The sequence below is a fragment of the Oncorhynchus clarkii genome, unplaced genomic scaffold (assembly GCF_045791955.1).
Source record: "Oncorhynchus clarkii lewisi isolate Uvic-CL-2024 unplaced genomic scaffold, UVic_Ocla_1.0 unplaced_contig_10059_pilon_pilon, whole genome shotgun sequence".
Lineage (NCBI taxonomy): Eukaryota > Metazoa > Chordata > Actinopteri > Salmoniformes > Salmonidae > Oncorhynchus > Oncorhynchus clarkii.
This window is the reverse complement of record NW_027259517.1, coordinates 12,297-29,525: the sequence shown is the minus strand read 5'-3', so window position 1 is coordinate 29,525 and position 17,229 is coordinate 12,297. Positions and strand designations below refer to the sequence as shown.

Genomic DNA, 17,229 nt, shown 5'->3' with positions numbered 1-17,229 from the left:
CATTGGGCCAGTAACCAGCAGGTAAACTAGTGGTTAGAGCATTGGGCCAGTAACCACTAGGTAGCCTAGTGGTTAGAACATTGGGCCAGTAACCAGCAGGTTGCTAGATTGAATTCCAGAGCTGACAAGGTAACAATCTGTTGTTCTGGCCCTGAACAAGGAAGTTAACCCACTGTTCCCCTGAACAAGGCAGTTAACCCACTGTTCCTAGGCCGTCATTGTAAATAAGAATTTGTTCTTAACTGACTTGCCTAGTTAAATAAAGATTAAATAAAACATTTAAAATAAATCACTCTTTTCTTTATTTAATATTGTCTTTACATATAGTAAATAATATATGTGTGAAATTTGTTTTGATTTAGAATGGACCATTGTAATGCACCTGTCTCAAAACAGAGGCAGCTGGAAAGAAATACGGAATTTATGCACTTAAATAGCGAATGGAGTCTGCTTTTCCCGTGGTTCATTTTTATGCCAGCCAGTTAGGCTATACACCTGTTGTAAAGACAAGCAATGTGCTTAATATTAGGTGTGTGTGTGTGTGTGTGTGTGTGTGTGTGTGTGTGTGTGTGTGTGTGTGTGTGTGTGTGTGTGTGTGTGTGTGTGTGTGTGTGTGTGTGTGTGTGTGTGTGTGTGTGTGTGTGTGTGTGTGTGTGTGTGTGTGTGTGTGTGTGTGTGTAAGCGAGCATGTGAGCGAGCGTGCATTGTTCTAAGGGACATACACTGTGTCCTCTTCCTTCTTCCAGGAACATGCTGTAATCTCATTAGCGTATTCATACACTCATTAGTCAGTCATTTAGACCAATCACCAGGGTAATCGAATCATTCGGCATATATTATCAGAACAGGCCATTATTCTGCATCAGTCATGAGCCAGGGATCCAGTCACCACTTCATGAGACCAGAAATAAACCACAAGAGGACCACTGGGGCGACAGGTAGCCTAGTGGTTAGAGCGTTGGGCCATAACCGAAAGGTTGCTGGATCGAATCCCCAAGCTGATAAGGTAAGAAATGTGTCGTTATGCCCTTGAACAAGGCAGGCCACTGTTCCCTGGTAGGCCGTCATTGTAAATAAGAATTTGTTTGTAACGGACTTATCTAGTTAAATAAAGGTAAATAAAAATCACAGCCACAATTAAACCACAGTAAGAATTACACTGCAGTCAAAGAACGAATGACATCAAAACGCCATCAATTTCAGCCTAACACTAAACTTCCTTCTGCCCTACATGACCTCTATATGACCTCTAAACATCCCTCTGAACTCCACGCCTCAGCTGCAACAACAGTCTGGCATGTCTGCTTACATACACAGCTGTGTGTGAGAGAGAGGGACAGAGAGAGAGTGCTACTGTCCAAAAGTCTAGAGTCAATATTATTTTCATGTTGATGGCCGGTGATCATACTCAACCCAACCCAACACTGTCACAGGAAGGGATGATGTTTAACATGTAGGTGGGCACTCTGGGTAATAGAGTTCATGTGGTAAGGCTCTTTTGAACCCAGAGTTAGAATAACAAGAACATGTTGACTGGAGCATCAGTTTGATATCCTCGTATCAACATTGTCATACATACACTAATCGCATTAGGTGCAATGTGAAACATCTCTACGTAGAGACGAGAAGACAATAGCCTTTTGTCTCCTATATACCATTAATAGGTAATACAATGTTTCAGTTCAAGGTCAAACCAGGCAGATAACTACCTAGACTGAAACACTGTTACGCTGAATGTGCTGTGGGACCAATATGTGCAGCTAATTTTGTTTCTCTATCCTGAAGATTTATAACCTTGCTGTTCCCACACCCCTGGAGTCCCCCATCCCCCCTCACAACAACACCCCCACCTCCTGGTCACACTCTGGCATCATCAGGGAACTCTGTGTCACAAAGGCTCATGGGTTTGCAGCTTAGATTAGCAGCTTCCTGTCAGAAAAATAGCAAAACGGTATCACATAGCGCCGCAAGGGCTCTTAGAAAACAAACACATACACACATGTACACTCTCTCTCTCTATCTCTTTCTATCTCTCTCTCTCTATCTCCCACTCTCTCTCTATCTCTCTCACTCTCTCTCTCGCTCCATCTGTCTATCTCTCACTCTCTATCTCTCTCTATTTCTCTCTCTCTCTATCCCTCTCACTCTCTCTCTATCTCTCTCACTCTCTCTCTCTTCCTCCCTTTAGCTATCCCTCCAGCCATTGGCAGTGAGCTGAAGGAAAATAAAATGCAGACAGGGTTGTCAGGGGAGAGGTGATGGGGGAGAGAGGGGTAGAGGGGAGTGAGGTAGGGGGGAGAAGGTAGGGGGAGAAGGGCAGAGGTGATGGGGAGAGGGGTAGGAGGAGAAGAGGGCGAGGTGATGGGGAGAGGGGGTTAGGACGGACGAAGGTATGGGGGGGAGAGGTGATGGGGAGAGGGGGTTAGGAGAGGAAGAGGTGATGGGGAGAGAAGGTAGAAGGGGGAGAGGTGATGGGGAGAGAAGGTAGAAGGGGGAGAGGTGATGGGGAGAGAAGGTAGGGGGGGAGAGGGAGAGGTGATGGGGAGAGAAGGTAGGAGGGGGAGAAGGAGAGAAGGTAGGAGAGGTGATAGGGAGAGAAGGTATAAGGGGAGAGGGAGAGGTGATGGGGAGAGAAGGTAGGAGAGGGAGAGGGAGAGAAAGTAGGAGAGGTGATAGGGAGAGAAGGTAGAAGGAGAGAGGGAGAGAAGGTAGGAGGGGGAGAGGTGATGGGGAGAGAAGGTAGAAGGGGAGAAGGAGAGGTGATGGGGAGAGAAGGTAGGAGGGGGAGAGGGGTAGGAGGGGGAGTGGTGATGGGGGAGAGAGGGGTAGGATGGGAGAAGGGTGAGGAGGACACAGGTGTTAGTTAGAATATGAGTGTGTGTGTGTGCATGTGTACCCATCACATATTGTCTACAAATGGCAGAGACTCGTAGGGCCTGAGAGGCAGAGACTCGTAAGGCCTGAGAGGCAGAGACTCGTGAGGCCTGAGAGACAGAGACTCATAAGGCCTGAGAGGCAGAGACTCGTGAGGCCTGAGAGACAGAGACCCGTGAGGCCTGAGAGGCAGAGACTCGTGAGGCCTGAGAGGCAGAGACTCGTAAGGCCTGAGAGGCAGACTCGTGAGGCCTGAGAGGCAGAGACTCGTAAGGCCTGAGAGGCAGAGACTCGTAAGGCCTGAGAGGCAGAGACTCGTGAGGCCTGAGAGGCAGAGACTCGTAAGGCCTGAGAGGCAGAGACTCGTGAGGCCTGAGAGGCAGAGACTCGTGAGGCCTGAGAGGCAGAGACTCGTGAGGCCTGAGAGGCAGAGACTCGTGAGGCCTGAGAGGCAGAGACTCGTGAGGCCTGAGAGGCAGAGACTCGTGAGGCCTGAGAGACAGAGACTCGTGAGGCCTGAGAGGCAGAGACTCGTGAGGCCTGAGAGGCAGAGACTCGTGAGGCCTGAGAGGCAGAGACTCGTGAGGCCTGAGAGGCAGAGACTCGTGAGGCCTGAGAGGCAGAGACTCGTGAGGCCTGAGAGACAGAGACTCGTGAGGCCTGAGAGACAGAGACTCGTGAGGCCTGAGAGGCAGAGACTCGTGAGGCCTGAGAGGCAGAGACTCGTGAGGCCTGAGAGGCAGACTCGTGAGGCCTGAGAGACAGAGTCTCGTGAGGCCTGAGAGGCAGAGACTCGTGAGGCGTGAGAGGCAGAGACTCGTAATTCCCATTTCTCTCCGTCTCTCCATTCCATCTATACTCTGCTGACTCCCTCTCCTTTCTTTCCCTCAGTTCTCACCTCAAAAGTGCAGAAAACATCAAAACACCATCAATTCCAACAATTTCAGCCTAACAGTAAACTTCCTTCTGCCCTACAATGTTTCAGTTCAAGGTCAAACCAGGCAGATAACTACCTAGACTGAAACACTGTCACAGTAAATGTGCTGTGGGACCAATATGTGAAGCCAATTTTGTTTCTCTATCCTGAATATTTATAACCTTGCTGTTCCCACACCCCTGGAGTCCCCCCATCCCCCCTCACAACAACACCCCCACCTCCAGGTCACACTCTGACATCATCAGGGAACTCTGTGTCACAAAGGCTCATGGGTTTGCAGCTTAGATTAGCAGCTTCCTGTCAGAAAAATAGCAAAACGGTATCACATAGCGCCGCAAGGGCTCTTAGAAAACAAACACATACACACATGTACACTCTCTCTCTCTATCTCTTTCTATCTCTCACTCTCTATCTCTCTCTCTCTATTTCTCTCTCTCTCTATCCCTCTCACTCTCTCTCTATCTCTCTCACTCTCTCTCTCTTCCTCCCTTTAGCTATCCCTCCAGCCATTGGCAGTGAGCTGAAGGAAAATAAAATGCAGACAGGGTTGTCAGGGGAGAGGTGATGGGAGAGAGAGGGGTAGAGGGGAGCGAGGTAGGGGGGGAGAGAGGGAGAGGTGATGGGGGGAGAGGGGAGCGAGGTAGGGGGAGAGAGGGAGAGGGGGAGAGGTGATGGGGAGAGAAGGTAGGAGTGGAAAAGGGCAGAGGTGATGTAGGAGTGGACGAGGGGGAGAGGTGATGGGGTAGAATGGGGAAAGGGCAGAGGGGAGAGGGGGAGAGAAGGTAGGAGAGGGAGAGGTGATGGGGAGAGAAGGTAGAAGAGGGAGAGGTGATGGGAGAGAAGGTAGAAGAGGGAGAGGTGATGGGGAGAGAAGGTAGGAGGGGGAGAGAGCGGTAGAAGGGTGAGGAGGGCACAGGTGTTAGTTAGAATATGTGGGTGTGCGTGCGTGTGTATGCATCACATGTTGTCTACAAATGACAGATACTCATAAGGCCCGAGAGACAGAGAGTCAGTGACTCATAAGGCCTGAGAGACAGAGACTCATAAGGCCTGAGAGACAGAGACTCATAAGGCCTGAGAGACAGAGACTCATAAGGCCTGAGAGACAGTGACTCATAAGGCCTGAGAGACAGAGACTCATAAGCCCTGAGAGACAGAGACTCATAAGGCCTGAGAGGCAGAGAGTCAGTGACTCATAAGGCCTGAGAGACAGAGACTCATAAGGCCTGAGAGACAGAGACTCATAAGGCCTGAGAGACAGAGACTCATAAGGCCTGAGAGACAGAGACTCATAAGGCCTGAGAGACAGAGACTCATAAGGCCTGAGAGACAGAGACTCATAAGGCCTGAGAGACAGAGACTCATAAGGCCTGAGAGGCAGTGACTCATAAGGCCTGAAAGGCAGTGACTCATAAGGCCTGAGAGGCAGTGACTCATAAGGCCTGAGAGACAGAGACTCATATGGCCTGAGAGACAGAGACTCATAAGGCCTGAGAGGCAGTGACTCATAAGGCCTGAAAGGCAGTGACTCATAAGGCCTGAGAGACAGAGACTCATAAGGCCTGAGAGACAGTGACTCATAAGGCCTGAGAGACAGAGACTCATAAGGCCTGAGAGACAGTGACTCATAAGGCCTGAAAGGCAGTGACTCATAAGGCCTGAGAGGCAGTGACTCATAACGCCTGAGAGACAGAGACTCATAAGGCCTGAGAGACAGTGACTCATAAGGCCTGAGAGACAGAGACTCATAAGGCCTGAGAGACAGTGACTCATAAGGCCTGAAAGGCAGTGACTCATAAGGCCTGAGAGGCAGTGACTCATAAGTCCTGAGAGACAGTGACTCATAAGGCCTGAGAGACAGAGACTCATAAGGCCTGAGAGACAGTGACTCATAAGGCCTGAAAGGCAGTGACTCATAAGGCCTGAGAGGCAGTGACTCATAAGGCCTGAGAGGCAGTGACTCATAAGGCCTGAAAGGCAGTGACTCATAAGTCCTGAGAGACAGTGACTCATAAGGCCTGAGAGACAGAGACTCATAAGGCCTGAGAGACAGTGACTCATAAGGCCTGAAAGGCAGTGACTCATAAGGCCTGAGAGGCAGTGACTCATAAGGCCTGAGAGGCAGTGACTCATAAGGCCTGAAAGGCAGTGACTCATAAGGCCTGAAAGGCAGTGACTCATAAGGCCTGAGAGACAGAGACTCATAAGGCCTGAGAGACAGAGACTCATAAGGCCTGAAAGGCAGTGACTCATAAGGCCTGAGAGACAGAGACTCATAAGGCCTGAGAGACAGTGACTCATAAGGCCTGAAAGGCAGTGACTCATAAGGCCTGAGAGACAGAGACTCATAAGGCCTGAGAGACAGTGACTCATAAGGCCTGAAAGGCAGTGACTCATAAGGCCTGAGAGACAGAGACTCATAAGCCCTGAGAGACAGAGACTCATAAGGCCTGAGAGGCAGTGACTCATAAGGCCTGAAAAGCAGTGACTCATAAGGCCTGAGAGACAGAGACTCATAAGGCCTGAGAGACAGAGACTCATAAGGCCTGAGAGACAGTGACTCATAAGGCCTGAAAGGCAGTGACTCATAAGGCCTGAGAGGCAGTGACTCATAAGGCCTGAGAGGCAGTGACTCATAAGGCCTGAAAGGCAGTGACTCATAAGGCCTGAAAGGCAGTGACTCATAAGGCCTGAGAGACAGAGACTCATAAGGCCTGAGAGACAGAGACTCATAAGCCCTGAGAGACAGAGACTCATAAGGCCTGAGAGGCAGTGACTCATAAGGCCTGAAAAGCAGTGACTCATAAGGCCTGAGAGACAGTGACTCATAAGGCCTGAGAGACAGTGACTCATAAGGCCTGAAAGGCAGTGACTCATAAGGCCTGAGAGGCAGTGACTCATAAGGCCTGAGAGACAGTGACTCATAAGGCCTGAGAGACAGTGACTCATAAGGCCTGAGAGACAGTGACTCATAAGGCCTGAGAGACAGTGACTCATAAGGCCTGAGAGGCAACGGCAGGGGGAGAAAAAAAATAGGTGAAAATGTATGCAGGTGCGTGTGTGTATGCAAAAAGGTATCTTTGTAATGTAGTGTTGTTTGTGTTTTAGGATGAGCTATATCTGATCTAGCATCTGGCTCACCAAGGTCACGACTCTCAGGTCAACCTCACCATCACGGAGCAGACACTGACTGCACGGTGTAAACGGGCTTCCTCTCCTTGTCTCCATTCCTCCATCTGCATTGATAGAAAACAACAGGTGACAAGCCAGGTCCTAGTGGGCTAACATCATACTATCATGTTATCAGCGATCCTGTATGTGCACATGCAAAAGTGTGTGTGACAGAGAGATGAGTGTGGTTCTGCACTATATTTCAGATGGGTGTGGTTCTGCACTATATATCAGAGGGGTGTGGTTCTGCACTATATATCAGAGGGGTGTGGTTCTGCACTATATTTCAGATGGGTGTGGTTCTGCACTATATTTCAGATGGGTGTGGTTCTGCACTATATATCAGAGCGGTGTGGTTCTGCACTATATTTCAGATGGGTGTGGTTCTGCACTATATATCAGATGGGTGTGGTTCTGCACAATATATCAGAGCGGTGTGGTTCTGCACTATATTTCAGAGGGGTGTGGTTCTGCACTATATATCAGAGGGGTGTGGTTCTGCACTATATTTCAGATGGGTGTGGTTCTGCACTATATTTCAGATGGGTGTGGTTCTGCACTATATATCAGAGCGGTGTGGTTCTGCACTATATTTCAGATGGGTGTGGTTCTGCACTATATATCAGATGGGTGTGGTTCTGCACTATATATCAGATGGGTGTGGTTCTGCACTATATATCAGAGGGGTGTGGTTCTGCACTATATATCAGATGGGTGTGGTTCTGCACTATATATCAGAGCGGTGTGGTTCTGCACTATATTTCAGAGGGGTGTGGTTCTGCACTATATATCAGATGGGTGTGGTTCTGCACTATATATCAGAGCGGTGTGGTTCTGCACTATATTTCAGAGGGGTGTGGTTCTGCACTATATATCAGAGGGGTGTGGTTCTGCACTATATATCAGAGGGGTGTGGTTCTGCACTATATATCAGATGGGTGTGGTTCTGCACTATATATCAGAGGGGTGTGGTTCTGCACTATATTTCAGATGGGTGTGGTTCTGCACTATATTTCAGATGGGTGTGGTTCTGCACTATATATCAGAGCGGTGTGGTTCTGCACTATATTTCAGATGGGTGTGGTTCTGCACTATATATCAGATGGGTGTGGTTCTGCACTATATATCAGAGGGGTGTGGTTCTGCACTATATATCAGAGGGGTGTGGTTCTGCACTATATATCAGATGGGTGTGGTTCTGCACTATATATCAGAGCGGTGTGGTTCTGCACTATATTTCAGAGGGGTGTGGTTCTGCACTATATATCAGATGGGTGTGGTTCTGCACTATATATCAGAGCGGTGTGGTTCTGCACTATATTTCAGAGGGGTGTGGTTCTGCACTATATATCAGAGGGGTGTGGTTCTGCACTATATATCAGAGGGGTGTGGTTCTGCACTATATATCAGATGGGTGTGGTTCTGCACTATATATCAGAGGGGTGTGGTTCTGCACTATATATCAGATGGGTGTGGTTCTGCACTATATATCAGAGGGGTGTGGTTCTGCACTATATATCAGATGGGTGTGGTTCTGCACTATATATCAGATGGGTGTGGTTCTGCACTATATATCAGAGGGGTGTGGTTCTGCACTATATATCAGATGGGTGTGGTTCTGCACTATATATCAGAGCGGTGTGGTTCTGCACTATATTTCAGAGGGGTGTGGTTCTGCACTATATATCAGAGGGGTGTGGTTCTGCACTATATATCAGAGGGGTGTGGTTCTGCACTATATATCAGATGGGTGTGGTTCTGCACTATATATCAGAGGGGTGTGGTTCTGCACTATATTTCAGATGGGTGTGGTTCTGCACTATATTTCAGATGGGTGTGGTTCTGCACTATATATCAGAGCGGTGTGGTTCTGCACTATATTTCAGATGGGTGTGGTTCTGCACTATATATCAGATGGGTGTGGTTCTGCACTATATATCAGAGGGGTGTGGTTCTGCACTATATATCAGAGGGGTGTGGTTCTGCACTATATATCAGATGGGTGTGGTTCTGCACTATATATCAGAGCGGTGTGGTTCTGCACTATATTTCAGAGGGGTGTGGTTCTGCACTATATATCAGATGGGTGTGGTTCTGCACTATATATCAGAGCGGTGTGGTTCTGCACTATATTTCAGAGGGGTGTGGTTCTGCACTATATATCAGAGGGGTGTGGTTCTGCACTATATATCAGAGGGGTGTGGTTCTGCACTATATATCAGATGGGTGTGGTTCTGCACTATATATCAGAGGGGTGTGGTTCTGCACTATATATCAGATGGGTGTGGTTCTGCACTATATATCAGAGGGGTGTGGTTCTGCACTATATATCAGATGGGTGTGGTTCTGCACTATATATCAGAGGGGTGTGGTTCTGCACTATATATCAGATGGGTGTGGTTCTGCACTATATTTCAGAGGGGTGTGGTTCTGCACTATATATCAGAGGGGTGTGGTTCTGCACTATATTTCAGATGGGTGTGGTTCTGCACTATATATCAGAGGGGTGTGGTTCTGCACTATATATCAGATGGGTGTGGTTCTGCACTATATATCAGAGGGGTGTGGTTCTGCACTATATATCAGATGGGTGTGTTTCTGCACTATATATCAGAGGGGTGTGGTTCTGCACTATATATCAGATGGGTGTGGTTCTGCACTATATATCAGAGGGGTGTGGTTCTGCACTATATATCAGATGGGTGTGGTTCTGCACTATATATCAGAGGGGTGTGGTTCTGCACTATATATCAGAGGGGTGTGGTTCTGCACTATATATCAGATGGGTGTGGTTCTGCACTATATATCAGATGGGTGTGGTTCTGCACTATATATCAGATGGGTGTGGTTCTGCACTATATATCAGATGGGTGTGGTTCTGCACTATATATCAGAGGGGTGTGGTTATCAACAATGAAACAGCGTGTTCTGTCAGTCACAGAGGAAACATGGTGTGTGTATGTCTGTGTGAGTGTGTGTCTGTGTGAATGCGTGAACGTCTGATTTCCTGTTTAGCTATACTAAACACAAATATAAACACAACATGTAAAGTGTTGGTCACGTTTCATGAGCTGAAATAAAAGATCCCAGTGATTTTCCATACGCACATAAAGCTTATTTCGCAGAAATTTTGTGCACAAATTTGTTTACACCCCTGATTGGGAGCATTTCTCCAATGCCAAGATAATCCATCCACCTGACAGGTGTGACATATCAAGAAGCTGATTAAAAAAGCATGATCATTACACAGGTGCACCTTGTGCTGGTGACAATGAAAGGCCCTTCTAAAATGTGCATTTTGGTCACACAACACAATGCCACAGATGTTTTGAGGGAGTGTGTAATTGTCATGCTGAATGCAGGAATGTCCACCAGAGCTGTTGCCAGAACATGTCATGTTCATTTCTCTATTATACATCATTGTTTTGATAATTTGTCAGTACGTCCAATCGGCCACGTGTAACCCCGCCAGCCAAGGACCTCCACATCCGGCTTCTTCACCTGTGGGATCATCTGAGACCAGCCACCCGGACAGCTGATGAAACTGAGAAGTATTTCTGTCTGTAATGAAGCCCTTTTATGGGGAAAAACTCATTCTGATTGGCTGGCCCTGGCTCCCCAGTGGGTGGGTCTATACCCTCCCAGGCCCATCAATGGCTGTACCCCTGTCCATCATGTGATGAACATAATAAACTGAACACATTCTTCATTTTTAAACATATCTGGTGATTTTTATTGACAACTTATTTGACAGAGGATGTGCCTTACAACTCAGTCATTCAACAGATTTCAACGTGTTTCCAACCAGATATATATCAGTAATGTTATTTATAGGCCTAGATAACAGACGACTCAGACATGTCAAATCCTTTCACCAAAAAAAGAAAAAAGTCAACAGAAATGTGAATGTACTCATCTAAACTTGTGAATAATACCAACAAGTACAACATAGAATGATCTTTAAAATGGAATATTTTCTGTTGAATTATTAAATATTTCTAAATTGTACATATTTAATATAGATATAGGCCTTTTTACATACAAGTTATTTTGTACAGAGTTTAATGCAATAACAGATCCACAGGTTATCTTACACTTACTTCTCGCTCGCTCGGACACACGCACACACACTTGTGTTTTTACAGGTTATCTTACATGGCGAAGTTCTTTGGTGTAGAACTCCAACGTGGGATGGAACATTTGATTATGATGCTGTTGGTGTAGAACTCCAACGTGGGATGGAACATTTGATTATGATGCTGTTGGTGTAGAACTCCAACATGGGATGGAACATTTGATTATGATGCTGTTGGTGTAGAACTCCAACATGGGATGGAACATTTCATTATGATGCTGTTGGTGTACAACTCCAACATGGGATGGAACATTTCATTATGATGCTGTTGGTGTAGAACTCCAACATGGGATGGAACATTTGATTATGATGCTGTTGGTGTAGAACTCCAACGTGGGTTGGAACATTTCATTATGATGCTGTTGGTGTACAACTCCAACATGGGATGGAACATTTCATTATGATGCTGTTGGTGTACAACTCCAACATTGGGATGGAACATTTCATTATGATGCTGTTGGTGTACAACTCCAACATGGGATGGAACATTTCATTATGATGCTGTTGGTGTAGAACTCCAACGTGGGATGGAACATTTGATTATTATGCTGTTGGTGTAGAACTCCAACATGGGATGGAACATTTGATTATGATGCCGTTGGTGTAGAACTCCAACGTGGGATGGAACATTTGATTATGATGCTGTTGGTATAGAACTCCAACGTGGGATGGAACATTTGATTATGATGCTGTTGGTGTAGAACTCCAACGTGGGATGGAACGTTTGATTATGATGATGTTGGTGTAGAACTCCAACATGGGATGGAACATTTCATTATGATGCTGTTGGTGTACAACTCCAACATGGGATGGAACATTTCATTATGATGCTGTTGGTGTAGAACTCCAACGTGGGATGGAACATTTGATTATGATGCTGTTGGTGTAGAACTCCAACATGGGATGGAACATTTTATTATGATGCCGTTGGTGTAGAACTCCAACGTGGGATGGAACATTTGATTATGATGCTGTTGGTATAGAACTCCAACGTGGGATGGAACATTTGATTATGATGCTGTTGGTGTAGAACTCCAACGTGGGATGGAACGTTTGATTATGATGATGTTGGTGTAGAACTCCAACATGGGATGGAACGTTTGATTATGATGCTGTTGGTGTAGAACTCCAACATGGGATGGAACATTTGATTAGGATGCTGTTGGTGTAGAACTCCAACATGGGATGGAACATTTGATTATGATGCTGTTGGTGTAGAACTCCAACATGGGATGGAACATTTGATTATGATGCTGTTGGTGTAGAACTCCAACATGGGATGGAACATTGGATTATGATGCTGTTGGTGTAGAACTCCAACATGGGATGGAACATTTCATTATGATGCTGTTGGTGTAGAACTCCAACATGGGATGGAACATATGATTATGATGCTGTTGGTGTAGAACTCCAACATGGGATGGAATGTTTGATTATGATGCTGTTGGTGTAGAACTCCAACATGGGATGGAATGTTTGATTATGATGCTGTTGGTGTAGAACTCCAATGTGGGATGGAATGTTTGATTATGATGCTGTTGGTGTAGAACTCCAACATGGGATGGAACATTTGATTATGATGCTGTTGGTGTAGAACTCCAACATGGGATGGAACATTTCATTATGATGCTGTTGGTGTAGAACTCCAACATGGGATGGAACATTTGATTATGATGCTGTTGGTGTAGAACTCCAACATGGGATGGAACATTTGATTATGATGCCGTTGGTGTAGAACTCCAACGTGGGATGGAACATTTGATTATGATGCTGTTGGTATAGAACTCCAACGTGGGATGGAACATTTGATTATGATGCTGTTGGTGTAGAACTCCAACGTGGGATGGAACGTTTGATTATTATGATGTTGGTGTAGAACTCCAACATGGGATGGAACGTTTGATTATGATGCTGTTGGTGTAGAACTCCAACATGGGATGGAACATTTGATTAGGATGCTGTTGGTGTAGAACTCCAACATGGGATGGAACATTTGATTATGATGCTGTTGGTGTAGAACTCCAACATGGGATGGAACATTTGATTATGATGCTGTTGGTGTAGAACTCCAACATGGGATGGAACATTTGATTATGATGCTGTTGGTGTAGAACTCCAACATGGGATGGAACATTTCATTATGATGCTGTTGGTGTAGAACTCCAACATGGGATGGAACATATGATTATGATGCTGTTGGTGTAGAACTCCAACATGGGATGGAATGTTTGATTATGATGCTGTTGGTGTAGAACTCCAACATGGGATGGAATGTTTGATTATGATGCTGTTGGTGTAGAACTCCAATGTGGGATGGAATGTTTGATTATGATGCTGTTGGTGTAGAACTCCAACATGGGATGGAACATTTGATTATGATGCTGTTGGTGTAGAACTCCAACATGGGATGGAACATTTCATTATGATGCTGTTGGTGTAGAACTCCAACATGGGATGGAACATATGATTATGATGCTGTTGGTGTAGAACTCCAACATGGGATGGAATGTTTGATTATGATGCTGTTGGTGTAGAACTCCAATGTGGGATGGAATGTTTGATTATGATGCTGTTGGTGTAGAACTCCAACATGGGATGGAACATTTGATTATGATGCTGTTGGTGTAGAACTCCAACATGGGATGGAACATTTGATTATGATGCTGTTGGTGTAGAACTCCAACATGGGATGGAACATTTGATTATGATGCTGTTGGTGTAGAACTCCAACATGGGATGGAACATTTGATTATGATGCTGTTGGTGTAGAACTCCAACATGGGATGGAATGTTTGATTATGATGCTGTTGGAACATAGTCTCAATGGGGTGACTGACTGATTGATTATTTTGTTTAATTTTTTATCTTTAATCGTTTAACCTCACAGCTAAATCAAGTACATCAAAAACCACTTCCAGCACAAATATGTTTAGAATTGGATTTGATTGAAGCGGGCCATTTCTTACTTGTAACATGTGTGCTTGTGTGTGTGAGAGAGAAATGAGGTTGGGGACTAGAGTGGTGACAGAGATAGGATCCCAAGGTTAATGCTCTAAAAACATAGAATGACGTAGAGATCTGGAATGACATAGAGACCCCCCCCCCCCCCCTTCCTATCCACACCTCGGTTATTAGAGTTGGTGGATGGAGGGGAGGGGGGTGGATGGATTTACGTGCTGTTTGCTCATGTCCATGGTTTAGTGTTGACAGATGGGCTGGGAGGTGGATGCATTCAGCTAACTGAAAGAGAAAATGTCCGAACATCTCAGTGGTTCAGCTGCTAGCTGGACCGAAACAACATAGACTCCCCACAGTGACTGATTTGGGAGAGTCACACACATCACTGTGGGGAGTATCAGAGCTGCAGACCTCGTTCCATTTCCCTGTGTGTTCAGCCAGCTCCCATGTTGGGGGTTTGAGAGTGTATGTCTGGAGTGTTCTAGTGAAGAAGGCACTGAGTTGTGAGCGTTGTTGATAATAACACAGTACCTGCCATGCCCAGACTGACAGACAGCCGTGGTATCCATGGTTACAGTACACCGTGTTCTACAAGCAGAAGGCTTTAGTTAAGTTTTGAACTTGCTAGATTATTCTATTATATTGTTTCTGTTGATTTTGATGTTTTCCCTCCTCTTCTCTCAACCTTCAAAGTCTGGTTTGTGGTGGGGTTGCAGGGTAAAGGGAGGTTGCCCTTGGTAACAACCGGTTGTAGTTGGTGAAGCGAGGAGTGTCTGTTTCTAGATGGAAAAGCGAGGGAGGTTGTTAAGAGGACTGCGTCCTGGTTTGGGGTAGGAGGGTATTGTCATCTCTATAAGTCTCCTATTTAAACATGGGGTAGGGTTTGGGCTATAGGTTTAGAGTTGTGTGTGTATGTTGATGCAATGTGTGTGTGTGTTGATGCAGTGTGTGTGTGTGTGTGTGTGTGTGTGTGTGTGTGTGTGTGTGTGTGTGTGTGTGTGTGTGTGTGTGTGTGTGTGTGTGTGTGTGTGTGTGTGTGTGTGTGTGTGTGTGTGTTGATGCAGTGTGTGTGTGTGTGTGTTGATGCAGTGTGTGTGTGTGTGTGTGTGTGTGTGTTGATGCAGTGTGTGTGTGTGTGTTGATGCAGTGTGTGTGTGTGTGTGTGTGTTGATGCAGTGTGTGTGTCTGTGTTTTGGGAGCCTATAGACTGGTCTCTCGCAGGAACATGGTGCCGATGCTGTAAGACACTTTCCTCATGGGCTCTGGGGGGGCGGAACGGGAGCTTGTCAGGGAGGTGTGGCTATGGGAAGTCCCTCCCTCCAGGAAGTAGCATGTTCCCGGGATCTCCTTCGGAAAATTATCAGGAAGCTCCAACCGGGAACGAGGGACAAAAGAGAAGGAGCAATCGTCTTTCAGCAGCCTGGAGAGAGGGAAAGAAAGAGGAGAGAGATTTGAAAACACATGATGACTGTGTGTTATATTTGGCTGCAGAGTGGGATTTGGCTATTTCTCCAAACAGCAGTGACTCTCCAGGGAGTGATGTAGCCCTGTTCAGAATGAGATAAGGCCAATCACAAACCCAGGCATTATTCACAAGCTACAGTTGTGTGTTTGTGCTGCAGGGGGGTATCTGTACACACACACACACACACACACACACACACACACACACACACACACACACACACACACACACACACACACACACACACACACACACACACACACACACACACACACACACACACACACACACACACACACACACACACACACACACACACACACACACACACACACACAAGCAAGCAAGCAATTACACAGTGTGTACATATGCTGAGTCCACAGAGATATTAGCAGAGAAGGCAGAACACACACTGGATTTATTCATCACCATTCACACACACACACACACACACACACACACACAGGTTGGTTTAAATCTGCAACAATTAGCCCTCTGTGTCGTGCAAATAATTTGTGATTCTGAGAAGAGAACATCCTTGACTGCAAAAACAGAGAGGTTTCCAAGGCAACGCTTTTGACTCACTGACTCACATAAGGGACACCATAGACAGGGAGAGAGGGGAAAGAGAGGGAGAGAGGGAGAGAACACTATGATCAGTTCTCATCACAAAGTGCCTCCACAGGCAGCGTTTGACTCAACATCAGTCACTGTGTGTGTGTGTGTGTGTGTACGTGTGCGTGTGTGTGTGTGTGTGAGTGTGCGTGGGTGTGTGTGTGTGTGCTTGCGGTCGTGTGTTTATGACGTATCACAAATGCAGTGACTGTTTCTTACTCAAATGTCCTTAGAGACTGAAAGCTGCTCTATTGCCATTCATTCTCCCCCCTCACACATACACACACACACACACACACACACACACACACACACACACACACACACACACACACACACACACACACACACACACACACACACACACACACACACACACACACACACACACAGGTGTACTCACCAGTATGTGGTTGGGCTGACGTTGATGCATCGAGGGTGGCTCCCAGACTCAAACTTGCTGGCCAGTGTGACATTGTTGCCAAACAGACAGTACCTGGGCATCCTCACCCCAACCACCCCCGCCAACACTGAGCCTGTATGGATACCTATACGCAGCTGAAGGATGGAGAAGCAGAGAGTAGAGGGAGAAGCAGAGAGAGAGAGATATCAGTTGAACACTGTTTCAGTATAGGGCTGAGCTGAACGCTGTTGGAGTTAGTAACATGACAAAACAGACCTATACACTGAGTATACTAAACACTAGGAACACCTGATATTGTGTTCCCCCCCCCCCCCCCCCTCTCTCAGAACTTCCTCAGTTTGTCGGGGTATGGACTCTACAAGGTCTCGAAAGTGTTCCACAGGGATGCTGGCCCATGTTGACTCCAATGCTTCCCACAGTTGTGTCAAGTTGACTGGATGTCCTTTGGGTGGTGGACCATTCTTATTACACACAAGGAACTGTTGAGCGTGAAAAACCCAGCAGCGTTGCAGTTCTTGACACAAACCGCTGCACCTGGCACCTTCTGCCATACCCTGTTCAAAGGCACTTAAATATTTTGTCTTGCCCATTCACCCTCTGAATGGCACACATACACAATCCATGTCTCAATTGTCTCAAAGCTTAACATC

General features: G+C 46.4%; 1 protein-coding gene across 1 annotated transcript; it reads right to left on the bottom strand.

Moving 5' to 3' along the window:
- Nucleotides 1-15,256: 15,256 nt before the first annotated feature.
- LOC139400285 (guanylate cyclase soluble subunit alpha-2-like) lies at nucleotides 15,257-16,687 on the bottom strand. Its single transcript, XM_071145253.1, has 2 exons — nucleotides 16,559-16,687; nucleotides 15,257-15,495 (listed from the first exon to the last, which is right to left on the bottom strand). Exons 1-2 carry the CDS (start codon nucleotides 16,657-16,659, stop codon nucleotides 15,276-15,278), a joined length of 321 nt encoding a protein of 106 aa, XP_071001354.1. The 5' UTR covers nucleotides 16,660-16,687; the 3' UTR covers nucleotides 15,257-15,275.
- Between the last annotated feature and the right edge of the window lie 542 nt (nucleotides 16,688-17,229).